Source organism: Ipomoea triloba, chromosome 4 (assembly GCF_003576645.1).
Source record: "Ipomoea triloba cultivar NCNSP0323 chromosome 4, ASM357664v1".
In the NCBI taxonomy this organism is placed as follows: domain Eukaryota; kingdom Viridiplantae; phylum Streptophyta; class Magnoliopsida; order Solanales; family Convolvulaceae; genus Ipomoea; species Ipomoea triloba.
Genome location: NC_044919.1, coordinates 33,288,090 through 33,305,674, shown reverse-complemented (window position 1 = coordinate 33,305,674; position 17,585 = coordinate 33,288,090). Strand labels below are relative to the sequence as shown.

Below are 17,585 nucleotides of genomic sequence, written 5' to 3'. Positions count from 1 at the left end.
ATACTTATGATAAAAAATATAATATTAATTAATGATAAATTGATAATTACTTATTAAAAATTATAATATTTTTAAATTAAAATATAATATTTAAGGATTGAAAAGACGTGTTTTATAAATCTTAAACTAGGTGAATTCAGATTTGAGCCAAAATTCAATACGATATTAATTGGTCTAGATCAATAAGGTTGTCTTAAGTTAATTAGACATTATTATTCTTGTCTAATTTTATCAAACATTCAATAAGATTTGAACTAAAATTGGTCAAACGTTGCCATATTATAAATAAAGGATTAGATTTGTCATCTATCAGTTTTTATCAAGTGGTTATTGATTAAATTATGTGAGGTTCAACTTAATAATCAAATCATTAATTTTTTGAAGAAAAAACTGGCTCTAAATTAATGGCCAAAATATTGTGGAGTATTATTTAGAAAGGATTGGGTCTGTCTCCAACTTTACTACCTAGTAGTGCTCATTGATCGTCAAAGTCGGCCTGAATTAATAATTATATTATTTTGACCACGTACGCACTACATTGGAAACCACTCAAGGATATATAATAGTGTCGGTGTGCAAACTTGGAACATTATCGTATGGTGTTTGAGTTCACTTCTTACACTAATACCTACTCCCCTTCCCCCACCTCAAGTCGACAACCTTATCTCATCATCATATTCAATATTTTTTGCTTTTGCTATATAATTAAATTTCTAAAAAAATAATTTAAGAAAATGTATTTGAAAAAAAAAATTAATTACCTAACATTGATGAGGTTATACGACGAGATCTACTAGTGCAATAACATAAGAGTCGATTAGATATGAGCACATTCTGATTTTTTAGGGTAAGAAATTGGTCACGGAGTTCGAATGTCGTTAACAAATAAGTCTTGCACTTATGTCTCGCCATTACTCCAAGCATCACATCAATATCGGAGTGTTACGACTTACTTGAGCGAGTAATAGTACACTACCACATAGACTTGTTGGTGATATATACTATATTTAAATATTTAATGTTCAGTATTTGTCCTACAAAGAGTACACAAATTCAGTAACACACAACTCTATCTATTTGAGGTTAGTTAGTTTGTCATGTAAGTTTACCTACTATATTTGGTTTCATAATTTACCAATAAAATAGTACACTAATTAATTAAGAATAAAATCCGGACATAGGGGAGCTTAATTCAGAGTATAGGCAAAACAACTATGATTACTGATTAGTAGTGCTATCTCCTGTCGTTTTCCAACCACATTTAAAGACTTGTTAACTTCATTTTTTTACGGTAATTGAGGGTTGGTATCCCATACAATTTTCATGGAGTGGAGGAATTCATCATGCCAAGAAAGTGGTAGGCGTTTGGGCAACTCAAAAAATGCATGATGAAATGGATGAAACATGATTTTTGAATCTGGACGTCTTGAGTTCGATTTTTATTAACACTTTTTCAGTTGGGTCCTTTATGCACAAAAAAGTGGGTTGAGTTTGATTTCTGTCATGAATATCGATGATTTTAGTTTGAGTTTGACTTTTTATGCGCATAAAAAGTACAATTTGACAAATGACAAATTTATGGGATTCACAATATCATCTGGTAAAATCGATTAGCAATCCCAAAAGAAATAAAAAATGATAGGAGGCCAAGAAGGCAAGAATTGAACGGAAGACAATTTATATATGTTTTCTGACTTTATTGGCATGTGCATGCATTTTGGTAGTTTCTTCATTCAATTTTTACCAACCCTCATTAATTGTGAGTATACTTAGCATGACAAACACCTTATGCAATACTAACTTCAACTTACCCACAAATAAAAAAAAATATTATCTACTTGAAGATGACATACAAACCATTTAATTAATAATGTGAAAATCAAGAGAACAATTTTTGATGTCCCATAACTTCTTGTTTCGCTCTATCATATTAGATCTACATATATGAATCACTCAGAAATATTGTTTTAACATTTTCAATAATGTTTAAAAAATTTAAAAGTTTTTATTTGAATTAGACGAACACATTTTACTAAGGAAAAAAGAAGAAGAAAGAAGTGACAATATCATATATTTTACTTGCAAACAACTCAAGTCAAGATTCTGTGACAATATAATATATGTTTCACACTTTCACACTTCACTTTTTTCCTTTAGCCGTGTATACTGACTCTTTTAAAGGGTGCAAATCAAATTAATTTATACAACAAAGACTTTAAGATGTTATAGGTTAGGTTTTCAATATCCTCGAAACTTTTTTTACATATTATCATTTTAATATCTATTTGATAGAAAGATTTTTTTGATTTAATTCTTAATTATGTATATGGGTTAAAATCTTTTGTAAGTAATTTAATATTAAAATAAAGCAAATCGCTATTCACTAGACGATAAGCCATAAACTGAACAAAGAACAATAAAATCTAAAATTTCAGTTGCAACCTTTAGTTGCAATATTTGTAGCTGACGTTTTATACATACCTATTGGTAAAAGCTGATGAGTTTTAATTAATATTTGATGTGTATAAGATAGATCATTACACAATATAGAATTTTGTTATAATAAAATTATACTCCGTAGTAATATATGGTTGAAATTAAAAATTGACTTTTAGTGTCATTTAATCATTTATAGTCCGTTCATAGTGGTTGTACTACCCTTGGAATGTATCTAGTTTATAATTAAGTTGCACATTTTCACTACTTAAAATGTGACCATATGGAAGGGGTGAATTCGAGCCTTAGTGGAGGTGATATTGACTTTTTGTGCTTCAATAAGTTTGAGAAAGTAATTATAAACATATACCACATTGTAATTTGTAACAGAGTTAGTAATACTTAAAAAAAAAAATGTGACCATTATAGTCATAATAAATTCTCTTGACATTCCTGAAACGTCTTGATCCATTTTAGGTAGTTTATTAGTTGGGCTTGAACCGCAGTAAGCCCAGTTTCATATATTTTCTTAGAAACTACATAAAAGAGATTCATTGGATATGATTTGGGCCATAATATAGAAAAGAATCCCGCAAGTTCAGGCCCAAATGATCCTATTATGGAAACCCAGTTATATAAACCCGTTGGAGACAACATTTCGGCTCTTTCGCAGCGCCGAGGTAGAGAGAGAGAGAGAGAGAGATGACGAAGAATCAAGGAGTAACCGATAGAACGAGAAGCAAAAAAATCTCTGGAAATCGTACAGAGAACAAAAAGAACCCCAACACTGCTTCCAAAGGGGCGGCGAGGTTCAACGACGACGAGATTGAGACCGTTGTGGTACCATCTTCAAGCACCGAATCGGAAAACGACGACGTAAGCGATGCAGAAGAAGTCGGAGGGGTTGAGCTCGGCTCTGAAGAAAAGGTGAGCGATACGGAAGGGGAGGAAGAAGAAGAAGACGAGGAGGAGGAGGCAGAAAACGGAGGAATTCAGTCCGTTAGTGATGAAATTGTAGATGATACGGAAGAGGAAGAGGACGAGGTGGAGGTTAAGAGCAATGCCAATGGCGATCGGCGGCGAAAAGGAGAGAAATTAGAGGAAAAGCGTGGTAGTAAGAACAAAAGGGAGGAAGAAAAGGAGAGTGAGCGGGTAGTGAAAAAGGCGAAGAGCAATGCCGGTACATCTCAACGAACTAAGCAGGCGAAGGAGAAAAATAGCAAAGATGTGGCTAAGGAGAATGGAGGTGTAGCTGCTAAGCAGGCGAAGGTCACTAAGAACGAAGAGAAAAAGAGTAAGCAGAAGAAGAATGGGGAAAAGGAGAAAGAAAAGAAGAGTGAAGGGAAGAAAGAGCAGGTGTTGAAAAACGCAAAGACCAGTGGCAAGACAGCTCGCAGTGGTAACAATGGAGCAAAGGATAACAAGCAGAAGGGGAATCAGAAAAGCCGAGTGGAGGAGAGTAAAGGAAAGACAAAAAATACTACAAAAAAGGAAAAACCCAATGGGAATTCAACCCATGGAAGCAACAAAAAAATAGATGAGGAGAAGACTCAGAAGAGGAAGAACAGACAGGAAGAGGATGAGGAGGTTAGAGGGAAAGTAGCTAAAAAGGTGAAGGTTAGTGGTGATAAGCATCAATCAAGCAAGGACAAGAAAGAGGACAGTAAGATCAAGAAGAAAGGAAAATTGGTGGAAGCAGATGAAGATGCTAGAGAAAAGGTTGTAGCAAAGAAGCTCAAGAGTAATGGACAGAGTAGTCAGCTAAGCAAGGATAAAATGGATGATAAAATGAGCAAGCAAGCAAAGAAAGTTGAAACAGGGAAACAGGATAGAAGTCATGAAAAGAAAGTAGAAAATGGGGCAAAGAGAGGTGGTGATGCTAATAGGAAAAACAATAACACAGTGTCAGAGAAAAGGAAAATGATAGAGGAAGAGGTTGATGATGATGATGATAAGTGTGAGAGTGTATTGTATACATTTCCAATGAGTCGAATTAGTAGGATGATAAAGAGTGAAAATTCTAAAATTAAAATGTCTCAAGAAGCAACTTTTGTCATCAACAAAGCCACGGTAAGCCTGAAATCTTAGCCATGTTTTCTTCTTAAATCTTAGGTACTTTATCCTGCATATAGTAGGTAGTATATGTATGTTTTAAGGACTCAAATGTATGAAGTAATCTTAGATACATTATCTGCCTTTGCTTGAATATGGAGTAATCTTATATACATTGTTTGCCTATAGTACATATTACTTGTACAGTTTAGAGAGTTGGATATATGGAGTAATATTTTACATGTTTGAGTTTTAGTATCCAACTTGTTGCATTCATGAGAATCAAGTTATCAGATACATTATAATATTGTATAAGTGGAGGGGCTTTATAAAAATTGGTAGTAAGTCAACCAGTGCCTGTGAATTCTTCAACGTAATCCGATGTAAAATATTAGAAGATTTCAAAAATTATAGCATCTCGTTTAGGCCTTAGGGTCAGGCCATTTGATACATCACCTAATTCTTTCAATACTGATTTATATGTTTAGTTGAATTTTCCTAACAGCTAAAAATCAGAATAAACATAGACTTCAATTTTAGATTTTTCAATTTCTAGAAGTCCCAATATGCAAGTTGTAAGCTTTTAGTTTGACAAAAGAAGAAGTAGCCTTATAGGTGTTTCCCATCCAGACATTAGAGTACTTGTTATACTTCTAGGTGTTGTTGAGGCATGCCTCAGCCTGAGGTGAGGACAAGTCACACAAGGGTGCACGCCCTAACGTGCACCCTTGAGGCTTTTGTAGGCGTTTTTGTTTTTGTTTTTTTTTTGTTTTTGGAACTTTTGGGCTATAAGTAGTAGGCCCAATTTATTTTTAATCCAATAAAAGTTGACTAATAATTTCTAAACCCTAATAATGGGTAACAAGGAATATTAGGAAGAAGATCAGCGAGCCTGCTTTCCGCCCTGCGACTTGCAAGCTTGTGATCAACTATAGAAAGAAGATTAGCAAGCCTTCGATCCAGCAACCCTGCGCTCAGCCATGAAATGTTTAGTATTTTATGACTTTTAATGATGCTTATTGGTTTTGATTATATCATTAGTTGGTAGGTGAACTTTTAAAAGTTTTTATTGATCTTTTTTGGGGTCTATTTTGAGGCTTACACCTCGAAGTGCTTTGAGGCTTAAGCCCAAACTTTCTAATAGAAAATGCCCTGATACCCAAACTAGCATTTTAAAACCTTCCATTAGAGTACTTGTTATACTTCTAGGTGTTGCTGAGGTGTGCCTCAGCCTGAGGTGAGGACAGGTGGCACAAGGGTGCACGCCCTAACGTGCACCCTTGAGGCTTTTGTAGGCGTTTTTGTTTTTTTTTGGGAACTTTTGGGCTATAAGTAGTAGGCCCAATTTATTTTTAATCCAATAAAAGTTGACTAATAATTTCTAAACCCTTATAATGGGTAAAAAGGAATATTAGGAAGAAGATCAGCGAGGCTGCTTTCTGCCCTATGACTTGTGAGCTTGTGATCAACAATAGAAAGAAGATTAGCAAGCCTTCGATCCNGGAATATTAGGAAGAAGATCAGCGAGGCTGCTTTCTGCCCTATGACTTGTGAGCTTGTGATCAACAATAGAAAGAAGATTAGCAAGCCTTCGATCCAGCAACCCTGCGCTCCGCCATGAAATGTTTAGTATTTTATGACTTTTAATGATGCTTATTGGTTTTGATTATATCATTAGTTGGTAGGTGAACTTTTAAAAGTTTTTAGTGATCTTTTTTGGGGTCTATTTTGAGGCTTACACCTCGAAGTACCTTGAGGCTTAAGCCCAAACATTCTAATAGAAAACGCCTTGATACCCAAACTAGCCTTTTAAAACCTTCTATTAGAGTACTTGTTATACTTCTTGGTGTTGCTGAGGTGTGCCTCAGCCTGAGGTGAGGACAGGTGGCACAAGGGTGCACGCCCTAACGTGCACCCTTGAGGCTTTTGTAGGCGTTTTTGTTTTTTTGGGAACTTTTGGTCTATAAGTAGTAGGCCCAATTTATTTTTAATCCAATAAAAGCTGACTAATAATTTCTAAACCCTTGTAATGGGTAAAAAGGAATATTAGGAAGAAGATCAGCGAGCCTGCTTTCTGCCCTGTGACTTGCGAGCATGTGATCAACAATAGAAAGAAGATTAGCAAGCCTTCGATCCAGCAACCCTGCGCTCCGCCATGAAATGTTTAGTATTTTATGACTTTTAATGATGCGTATTGGTTTTGATTATATCATTAGTTGGTACTTGGTAGGTGAACTTTTAAAAGTTTTTATTGATTTTTTTTGGGGTCTATTTTGAGGCTTACACCTTGAAGTGCCTTGAGGCTTAAGCCCAAACTTTCTAATAGAAAACGCCCTGATACCCTAACTAGCCTTTTAAAACCTTCCGTTAGCCCCTTGAGGCTTAAGCCCAAACTTTCTAATAGAAAATGCCCTGATACCCAAACTAGCCTTTTAAAACCTTCCGTTAGAGTACTTGTTATACTTCTAGGTGTTGCTGAGGTGTGCCTCAGCCTGAGGTGAGGACAGGTGGCACAGGGGTGCATGCCCTAACGTGCACCCTTGAGGCTTTTGTAGGCGTTTTTGTTTTTTTGGGAACTTTTGGGCTATAAGTAGTAGGCCCAATTTATTTTTAATCCAATAAAAGCTGACTAATAATTTCTAAACCCTTATAATGGGTAAAAAGGAATATTAGGAAGAAGATCAGCGAGCCTGCTTTCTGCCCTGCGACTTGCGAGCATGTGATCAACAATAGAAAGAAGATTAGCAAGCCTTCGATCCAGCAACCTTGTGCTCTGCCATGAAATGTTTAGTATTTTAATATTTTATGACTTTTAATGATGCATATTGGTTTTGATTATATCATTAGTTGGTACTTGGTAGGTGAACTTTTAAAAGTTTTTATTGATCTTTTTTGGGGTCTATTTTGAAGCTTAAACCTCGAAGTGCCATGAGGCTTAAGCCCAAACTTTCTAATAGAAACGCCCTGATACCCAAACTAGCCTTTTAAAACCTTCCATTAGAGTACTTGTTATACTTCTAGGTGTTGCTGAGGTGTGCTTCAGCCTGAGGTGAGAACAAGGGGCACAAGGGTGCATTGCATGCCCTAACTTGCACCCTTGAGGCTTTCGTAGGCCTTCTTTTGGGAACTTTTGGGCTATAAGTCGTAGGCCCAATTTATTTTTAATCCAATAAAAGTTGACCCATAATTTCTAAACCCTAATAATGGGTAAAAAAGAATATTAGGAAGAAGATCAGTTAGCCCGCGTTCAGCCCTGCAACTTGCGAGCTTGCAATCAACAATAGAAAGAAGAGTGACAACAGAAAGAAGATTAGCAAGCCTTCAATCCAGCAGCCCTGTGCTCGGCTATGAAATGTTTAGTATTTTATGACTCTTAATGATGCTTATTGGTTTTGATTATATCATTAGTTGGTAGGTGAACTTTTAAAAGTCTGGTCTTTTAAATCAAGAATGTTGGCTGTGACCTCTGCGTCGTTCTTGTTCTTCTGGCAGGGCAACAATGACTTTAAAATCAAGATCGATTTCATGATATAATGCAGTTTCATGTTGTGTTCTCTGAAATTGTTCATTTGTTCTTATGCTTTTCCCAGCCAAAGTTGATAATGTCTTTAAGTCTTATGAAACCATAAGACTTTTGAGTAAAATTATACTTCTAAAGCATGTGAATTGATTATGGGATACTTTTAGTTCACTGCTGAGGTAACAAGTGGATAAAGGGTTTAGTTTCATTCTGTGAACAACTAATCTTTTCAGTGTGGATATATGTCCCAGAGCAAGCAAGATAACCATGTAGTTCTCAGATAATTGAGAATGCACCAAAAATTATTAGGAATTTTGTGGTTAACTGAAGGAAATGAAAATGATCTGTTTTGCACTTGAGTTGGATACTGCCTCAGTGTAGAGCTGATTGTGAGATTTATAAAACCATGTGTTTGGCAACACTGTTCCAGTTAAATTGCAAGGTAAGGTCATTTGAAGTTCCTGGCTCTTGGGAGAGCTTCAAGGGCCAATAAGCTCTCAAGTCTCAACCAGCGGCATGGGATTTGAGGTGGGATGTGAGACACAGTAGGATGTATGTATGTGAGCTCAGGGGTTTTTTAGAATTAGTTTCATTTTGAGACTTTGTTCTTTTCTTGATTTAGATTAGACTTTTATAGACACAAGGCAGGATAATTATATCAAATAGCACAGTGATTGAAATGAGATGAATAGTTCTTTTGCTGGATTGAGTTACAAAATAAGTTTATATTTGAACTTTTGAAGTTTTATTTTTAGCTGCAACTTCATTTGATTTTCTTTGCACGTTGCTATGCATTGTTCTTATGGGCTTCTTTTGCTGGATGTAGGAAAAGTTTCTTGAGCTATTCTGCAAGGAGGCTTATGCTTGTGCTTTTCTGGATCGTAAATCTCATGTTGGATATAACCATCTCTGTAAGTTCTGTATAGCTCATAAATTTACTAGGAAATAGAACATTTTCTGTGAGACCACTCATTTCCTATTCATTTATTACTTTGTAGTGCATGCTTGCAATCTATTGTGTGCTTGTGGACCCAGATTCAGGGTGACGCTGTTATCTATAGCAATACTTGTCTGCTTGGCTGTTCCTATAGATCCTATCATGTCATCCCTATTGGCTATAGAGTTGGTATTGGCATGAAGCTTTTAAATTTCTAGTTGTATGTGATGAATGTTACTCTAAAACTCGAAAGCAGAGGGATCATAGTCTGGTCCATGTATCAATCTGTCAAGCATCTGCTTTTTTATTTTTTGTGACTTGAAAAACCTTAATGATTTCATTATGTTATACTCAACTGCTGTGTCATATATATAGTTCTCAGGATCTTCTATATTTAAACTTAAAAGCAGTTTGAGATTTGTTTGTTCATCAGAGAATAAATCCGTTGCTGTACATTGCTCATGTTTGCAGAAAATGCAGCAAATTTTGAGTGTGAAGTTGAAGAAAGCTCACATATCATTTTGTGAAACAACCTTTTCAGTATTAAGTGACTTGAATAGACTTAGACTCTTGAATTAGTGTCTCCATAGACAAGCATTACTTTTTTGAAGACTTTTTGAATTCTATACATTTCAAAATACAGAATTGGAAATGGAAATTCTCGACGGACTTTCCGTCACAGTGCTGTTTTCTTGTGGACATAGTATTATTTCACATGAGCTTAGGCTACATCACTAAAGAACAGTGTTAATTTCTGGCAACTCACCTAATAACTCATCAAGTTTTCTGTAATAGCTGCTTCTTCAATACAGTTTCAATTCTCCGAGATATCGTTTTTTGAAATACATGTTTATATATAGAAGTATAGAGCATCACTGTACATTATACCAATTTTGCTGAGATGCGCTAATGCTTTCATTTCTGATTTCAGCATCTGTTGTTTCCAAAAGGCAGAGATTCGACTTTCTCTCAGGTATCACTAACCGTTTTTTTCTAGATTTGAGGATTCAACAGCCACGTTAACTTCAGTTTTCTTTACGATTCCTGATTTCACGCATCTTTGATTGCTATTTATGCCAGATTATGTCCCTGAAAAGATAAAAGCCGAGGTGGCGTTAGCAGATGCAGAAAAAGTTGGTTAGATACAAGCGGCATCGAATTTTCATTTTGTTGGTAAGATGCCAGTACTGCTCTTCCAGTATTCCCCAAGCAAAATCCAGGTTTATGTATATTGCTCTCCAGTTTATATGTTGTAGAAATATATAGTCAGTAGGGAGGGTTCCTGCATGGATTTACTTTCTTGCCCTTTGTCATACTCGATCTCATCTTGGATTCTAAGATTTGTATGTTTAATTCAGCAATTGTATCTAACTTTGATGCCAGCTCATACTCTGCATCTTAAGAAATCAATAGATGGTATTTAGTTCATATTTAATTATTATGATTAATACATAAATGGACGTAATAACAACTGAATAGGGCCAGTTTGGTTATATGCAATTATGCATCATGTGGAATATTAGTAATTAGTGTGGATTGCATCATTTCAACCATTGAGAAAGCACATTTAGATCCGTTGGTTTAGGATAATAATGCTTTTATGGCCCCAAAAAGCAATTATTATATCATGCAATGTGGACTATTGGCATATATCTTCATTTTTAGTGTGTTCATGGATGCAGTAGTCGCTAGGCGCTAGTCGGGGATAGACTAGCGCCTAAGCGGTCTAGGTGGTACACCTAGGTGGCGACCTATAAAAATAAAAATAAAATAATGCATGTGTGTGGGTGTATGTCATATTTTATATATATATATATATATATATATATATATATATATAATTAACAAGGCTGACTCGCTCGAGTTAATTCGGTTAACTCTGTCGAGTTGGGCTAGTTAAGTCGGTCAAATTCGGCTAAGTTGGCCGTCAACTCGGTCCAGTTGACTGAGTTAGGCGCTAGGCGGCCGGCCACCTAGGTGGACGCCTAGGGAGTAATTCGCCTCGGTCTAGAGGCGACCTAGGCGTGAGATTTTTGCAATAGTGAGTGTATTACAGATTTATTTTTTTAAAATTAGTTTTTAGTGTATTGCATGTCCATTTTTAGTAATGAACCTATAGTACATCAAAAATGAACTTTTAGAGAGTGTTTGATAAATAGTTGTTAGCTGATTGTGTTAGTAAATTTGATTAATTGATAGCATTAGTTGATTGTATATCATTTAGTACTTTTTTTTTTTTTTTATTTTAAATTGTGGTATTTAGAGATGATAATTGCGTTCATCTTTTAAATATTTGCTCTAAATTCTATTCGTAAGGATAAAATATTTTTAGTTGATGACACCACGGCAGATAGTGCTCAAATGTGTATAAAAATTTCAAACTGCTCGAATCATCAAAATGGAAACACCAGTGACTAAAAATGGTAAAGAGGAATCTATCTATCCATTTTTAAAGAGTCTAAAACCTAAAAATGGTAAAGCTCGTAGGTGTTTGATGAGTTTTTAAAAATTGAATTATATTTAAATTATTAAAGAGTATTTGAAAGTCTATTGATATTTAAAAAATTATGCATTTTTATAAATTGAAGAATAGTTGTATGTTGTTTTGTTATTATTTTTAGGTAATTAGTGATAAAATATTTAATTAAAATTATAAAATATTGAAGATAATTTTAAAAAATGGGAGTGAATTGTGATGGATATTTACACGGTTTTCCTATCTCCATAAATCTAGTTAATTGAGAGTGTTGAACCATTCCCTAAAAAGGAAAATTTTTATTACGTCCGCCACATGACGTTAATGATTCAATGAAAGATATACTATTATCAAAATTTTATTGTCATTTTTTATTACAAATAAATAAGTTTCATTAAAATTGCTATCTTATACTCGTACTAACTAGCTGACTTATTGTTATGTTGGTTAAGCCATTCACATCAAGCTTAAATGTATGGTAACCTCAGAGATGTATCTTATTATTATTATTATTATTATTATTATTATTATTATTATTTTTTGTGAGAATTAGACTTCCCATGAAAACATGTGGGCTAATGTCATCCATCCATTTAAGATGATCAAGCGCTGAAAATTAAGAAAAAAATGTAGTGACATTTTTGTAATTACGATTCTGTATTCGAAAACGTTTGACAACGCATTCGTGGATAACTAAGCGTTCATTTGAAAGCTTTTTCCAAATGCACGGTCAACTTGTCAAGTGTCTCCCAATACATACGAAATATCATTGCATGTGTTCCTTAATTTTCATCTCTTGATTATATTTTAGATATAGATAGATGAGATTAGGTGACACGTTTTCACGGGAAGCCTAGTTATCATATTTTTATTAAATTGTTGCTAATTGGGGGTGGGGGCTCAATTTGTTAGGCTATAATATAAACACCCTCTCCAAATACTAATTAAAAGCTTCATTCTCAAGTTTGTGGCAAAAAGCAATGATAGCTCCGATCCAGAAATGTGACACAAGTGAAATCAAAGCAATCATATACAACTTTGTCTGCAGATCGATATCCCCACTTGGAGGAAATTAAAGTTTGACATCTTTTACGTTTTTACATGCCCCATTTCCAAGCAAACTACCTATATTCATCGTAACATATGTATATATAACTAGAGCTCTTGAATGAAACTTTTATCCACTTTAACTCACTGGGTATGCTTAATATCCTATGTATTATAAACGGAATTTCGACCATTGTTACTCATTATAAATATAAGTGTTATAAAAAATACTCTATAACAATATCACATCAATATGATGCAAAACGATATACAAGTATATATATTTGGAGGGAATATTAGGTATTTGAGATCTCTTTTAATTTATTTCTCAACAATGAGAGTGTCTTATTAATCTTCTTCGTTTGAACTTGATAGTGTTAAATACGGAACGCGAAGCTAAAACGGGAAATACGATCTGTTATTACTCGAAAGATCCAAGCCCGGTTTACAATATGAATAAAGGGCTCGGGTCGGCAGTGGGCTTTCCTATTGTCCGAACTCACTTCAAGACTTAGTCTAGAATTGGCCCCAAAGATCCTCTCTCTCCTCATAAATGCCGTATTTATAAGAGGGGAAAGGCACGATCGCCGGGACTCCGGCATGACGGGAACGTGGCGTGCATGCGTCCGCCTCACTCCTGACCCAAGCGGGATGGAGCACGTGGCGGGCCTCGACATGACCCCTGCTAACCGAGCGAAGGCACCGTTCGGTCTGTGAGGGCCTGACGGCAAACCGGTCGGGCAAAGTCGCCGACCTCCCGATCATACGGACTCCGACCGGTACTGGAGTATATATACTATCAGAACTAATCAGCTACAACCTAGGCTTGTTTATCTCTTTGTATCCTTTTGCTGGCTAGAGTTACAATGTGGCGTTTACTCGGTACACACTCTCGAGTAGTGGTTATGGCTTTCCCTCACCACCTAAAAAGATGAATATATAATAACTAATTAACCAAATTACAAGTAGCTAATGGATACAAAATATAGATAGATGAATTGTGCATATGAACTCAAAAACTTGTGTGTGAGAGCCTTATACGAGATGCATAATGTTTTTTTTTTATTTTACAAAAATATAATACTTATTTAGGAAATCCTTCAAATATAATCAACCTAATAGAATGAGATCGTCATACATTTAGCTAGTAAGTACATTACTAATACAACTATAAAGTCAAGAGAGTTAGCTAGTAAGGATATTACTAATGCAACTATAAAGTCAAAAGATCTGTCGAATCTAATCTAGTTAAGTGTCGGAAAAAAAAAATTTATATAATTTGATTTGGTATATGTACTTAGTGTGTGTTATTTACTAGATATGGAAGGTAAATGAAAAGAAGGAAAAAGAAAGAGTAAGAAGCAAAATTGCAATAGTTGAAACTAGAATTGTGACCCCTCATCAAACTTGATTGATAAGAAAAAAAGATGTCTTTGCCAACCAATAGAGCACTTCCTCACCACCTAACGTATATCACCTTCCCTCTTCAATTCTCCATATAAACCCTCTCCCATCTCCCATCTTCTTCAATTCATTCCTTTTCCTCTCCATCTTCTCCACCCTTACCCTACACATTCATCTATTCTCTAGCTCACATTTTCTTCAACAATTTTTTTTAAAACAAAAAACAATGAAGCATCATTTCCTTGTTCTCCTCTTCCTAGTTATTGTTCTCCAATGTTGTTCTATAAGGTTAGCTGAAGCACAAGCCGCCGGACCGGCGCCTTCTGGTCCGACCAACATTACAAAAATCCTCGAAAAAGCCGGCCAGTTCACGACATTCATGCGGCTCCTTAAGATCACTCAGGTTTCTGATCAGATCAACAATCAGCTCAATAATTCTAACCAGGGATTGACGGTTTTCGCCCCGACGGATAATGCGTTTTCCGGCCTAAAAGCCGGCACTCTTAATTCCCTGACCGATCAGGAGAAAGTGGAATTGGTTCAATTTCATGTTCTTTCATCGTTCTTTTCAATGTCGCAGTTCCAAACGGCGAGTAATCCGTTGAAGACGCAGGCCGGGGATAGCGCGGGGTCGTTTCCGCTGAACGTGACGACAGCGGGGAATCAGGTTAACGTCAGCACTGGCGTGGTGGATTCCACGGTGGCAAACACGGTTTACACGGACGGACAGCTGGCGGTTTATCAGGTGGACAAGGTGCTTCTTCCTATTAGCCTGTTTGGCCCGCCGGCTCCCGCGGCGGCTCCCGCGCCGGGGAAGGCGAAGAAGAAGGCGAAGGCCGCGGACAGTCCCGTCTCCGGCGAAGACGCTTCGCCGACGAGCAGTTCCGGCGCGGTTGGGGTTGTGGACGTGCATGGCATGGTGGCGGCGGTGGTTATTGGGGTTGCTTCGATTGTTTTCATGTTGTAACGTTGGAATTCAAGGGTGAAGATTGTGCCACGTGTGAAGTGTGAGAATATGATGGTTGTGCCGAGTTGGATTTGGACGGTAGTGATCTAGTGAGTGCCTTCTGAATAATTGTTACACTTTAGTCTTTTCCTATGCACAAGCTTTGTAAGGATATTCAATTTTGAAGTGTTTTATTATTTCTTGAATTTAATTTTTTCAAAGTTATATTTTCAAGTCTTGCTATATATATTATAGCCATGTAAAAATTTGCTTTGTGCTATTATTTTCTACGTTAAGATTTGTCGATATTTATCATGAATATCAACTCATGTTGTACTAGTTTTATGATGTTATAAATAATTAGTACTGTCAAAGTGGGCCAGCCCGCCCCACCGCGGGCCTAATTTTTGGTGGGTTGTGGCGAGCCAACCCACTAGGGTTGCGAGCCAGGGTTCTCCAACCCTAGCCCACCCCGCGCGGGTTCGTGGGCCCCGCGGTTTTTTTTTTTTTTAAAAAACATTTATGTGAAATTAAGTAACCCTTACACATGACAATATTAGCAAGATAAAAAGACATTACGCTAAAAAATTAATATTCAAAGTTCATAACCATTACACACATTAGTCCAAAAGTCCAAAACACACTACAGTTCAAAATAAATATTCAAATGTTTATCATTACACAAATGAGTCATGACACATCAATCCAAAACACACTAAGCTTCAGAAAATTCAGTTGGAACACGAACTGGAACATCTCCATCATCACCTATGCAAAAATTAAGAAAATTCAAAACATATTATTATTTATGAAAATAAAATTATTAAAATGTTAAATAAAATACTATATAATTTAGTGAATTACCTTTATCATCTGACTCATAACCGCTTAACCAATTGCGAGTACAAATCAATGCTTGAACATTTGAAGAAAGCAAACAACTCCTATACTTGTTTAACACGCGACCTCCTATACTAAAAGCTGATTCTGATGCCACTGTAGTAATAGGAATACTTAACACATCACATGCCATTAAAGATAACTCACCAAATCGATGCATATTATCCTTCCAAAAGTTCAGGATATCCAAACTAGCATATGATTTCATATCCATTTGTGGCTCATCCAAATACACATCCAAAGCAGATTTACCATTTTGCACATTATCTTAAACACAATATTCAAGGAACTCATCCTATATATCAATAAGAAATTTACAAATATTAGAATAAAAATTAAGAAAATAACTTAAAAATTTACATTAAGATAAAATACTTACATCAAAGTCATCACTTGCTTCCATTGATGCAACATTTTCAGATTGACTAATAGTTACATTTGAACTACTCGTCCCAGTCACAGATGTGACTTTATATGCTTCAAAGAGCATATACAACTTGTTCTTCACAACATCCAACTTTTGTTTATATGTGCTTTCATCCAACTTTTTGTAGCAAAACTCCAAAAGCTATGTGCTTTCATCCAACTTTTTGTAGCAAAACTCCAAAAGCTTAAACTTCATTCTTGGATCTAAAACAGCTCCCATTGCTAGAATAACACTATATTGCTCCCAATATTTATCAAACTTGATTTTCATTTTACAAGCCATCTCTTAATATTTATCAAACTTGATTTTCATTTTACAAGCCATCTCTTTAATCACCGAATCTCCACTCTTCAAATTATTTTTCAACAAATACTCAATCTTCCAAACTTGCCGAAAATATAAATTAGATGTGGGATAAGTCTTCCAAACTTGCCGAAAATATAAATTAGATGTGGGATAAGTTGAACCAGAAAACAATTTGGTAATTTCATTGAAAGGCATTAAGAAGTCACAAATTTTTTCTACTCTAACACATTCTTCATGTGAAGGACAATGCTTATAGTTTGGATCAAGTAATTGCAGACTACTAAAAGCACGACGATACTTGATAGCACAATCAAGCATTTTATAAGCAGAATTCCATCTAGTAGGCACATCAATAGATAAACCAAGTTTAAGCTGAAGCCCTACTTTTTCAACACATTCTTCAAACATTTTCATTCTTCCCTCCGATGCTTTAACATACCTCACGCTCTCTCGAACTTTATAAAAAGAATCACCAATTGCTTTCAACCCATCTTGCACAATAAGATTTAAGATATGTGCAGAACACCTAACATGGAAAAATTCACCATTACACAACAAATCATTTTGTAAACAAAGTTGTTCCTTCAAGATGTTTTGCATACTATCATTAGCTGAAGCATTATCCAACGTAATAGAAAATATTTTTTTCTCAATTCCCCAATCTTTTAAACAACCAAGAAGCTTCTTAGCTAACTTACGGCCAGTATGCGGTGGAGGCATAGCACAAAATGCTAATATCTTACTGTTTAACTTCCAATCATTATCAATATAATGCGCAGTCAAGCAAATATACCCCTCAATTGTGGATGCTGTCCAAAGATCTGAAGTCAAACAAACTCTACTACGAACTTTTGACAACACATTCTTCAGTTTCTCTTTCTCTCTCTCATAAAACATGTAAACATCTGCTGCAGCTGTATTTCTACTTAGGAACTTGTAATCAGGATTCAAATACTTATGCAACTCTCTAACCCAAGTATACTCCACCCAAGAATATGGAAGATCATGATAAATTATGGCCATACTAGTAATCTCACGAACCCTATCGTGATCAATCTTTTTGGCACGCAATTTTCCTTCATGGTCAATAAGCATATTACCCACATCTTCATATTTAGGTTTTTTCTTACAACT

General features: G+C 35.6%; 2 protein-coding genes across 2 annotated transcripts; both read left to right on the top strand.

Moving 5' to 3' along the window:
• The first annotated feature begins 3,111 nt into the window (after window positions 1-3,111).
• On the top strand, window positions 3,112-10,380 carry LOC116016852 (ABC transporter F family member 4). Its single transcript, XM_031257287.1, has 4 exons — window positions 3,112-4,506; window positions 8,835-8,919; window positions 9,877-9,918; window positions 10,026-10,380. The coding sequence occupies exons 1-4, from the start codon at window positions 3,139-3,141 to the stop codon at window positions 10,085-10,087; spliced, it is 1,557 nt and encodes a 518-aa protein (XP_031113147.1). The 5' UTR covers window positions 3,112-3,138; the 3' UTR covers window positions 10,088-10,380.
• A 3,612-nt stretch (window positions 10,381-13,992) lies between these two features.
• LOC116015087 (fasciclin-like arabinogalactan protein 12) lies at window positions 13,993-15,126 on the top strand. Its single transcript, XM_031255088.1, has one exon. The coding sequence runs from the start codon at window positions 14,099-14,101 to the stop codon at window positions 14,837-14,839; it is 741 nt and encodes a 246-aa protein (XP_031110948.1). The 5' UTR covers window positions 13,993-14,098; the 3' UTR covers window positions 14,840-15,126.
• The last annotated feature ends 2,459 nt before the right edge of the window (window positions 15,127-17,585 follow it).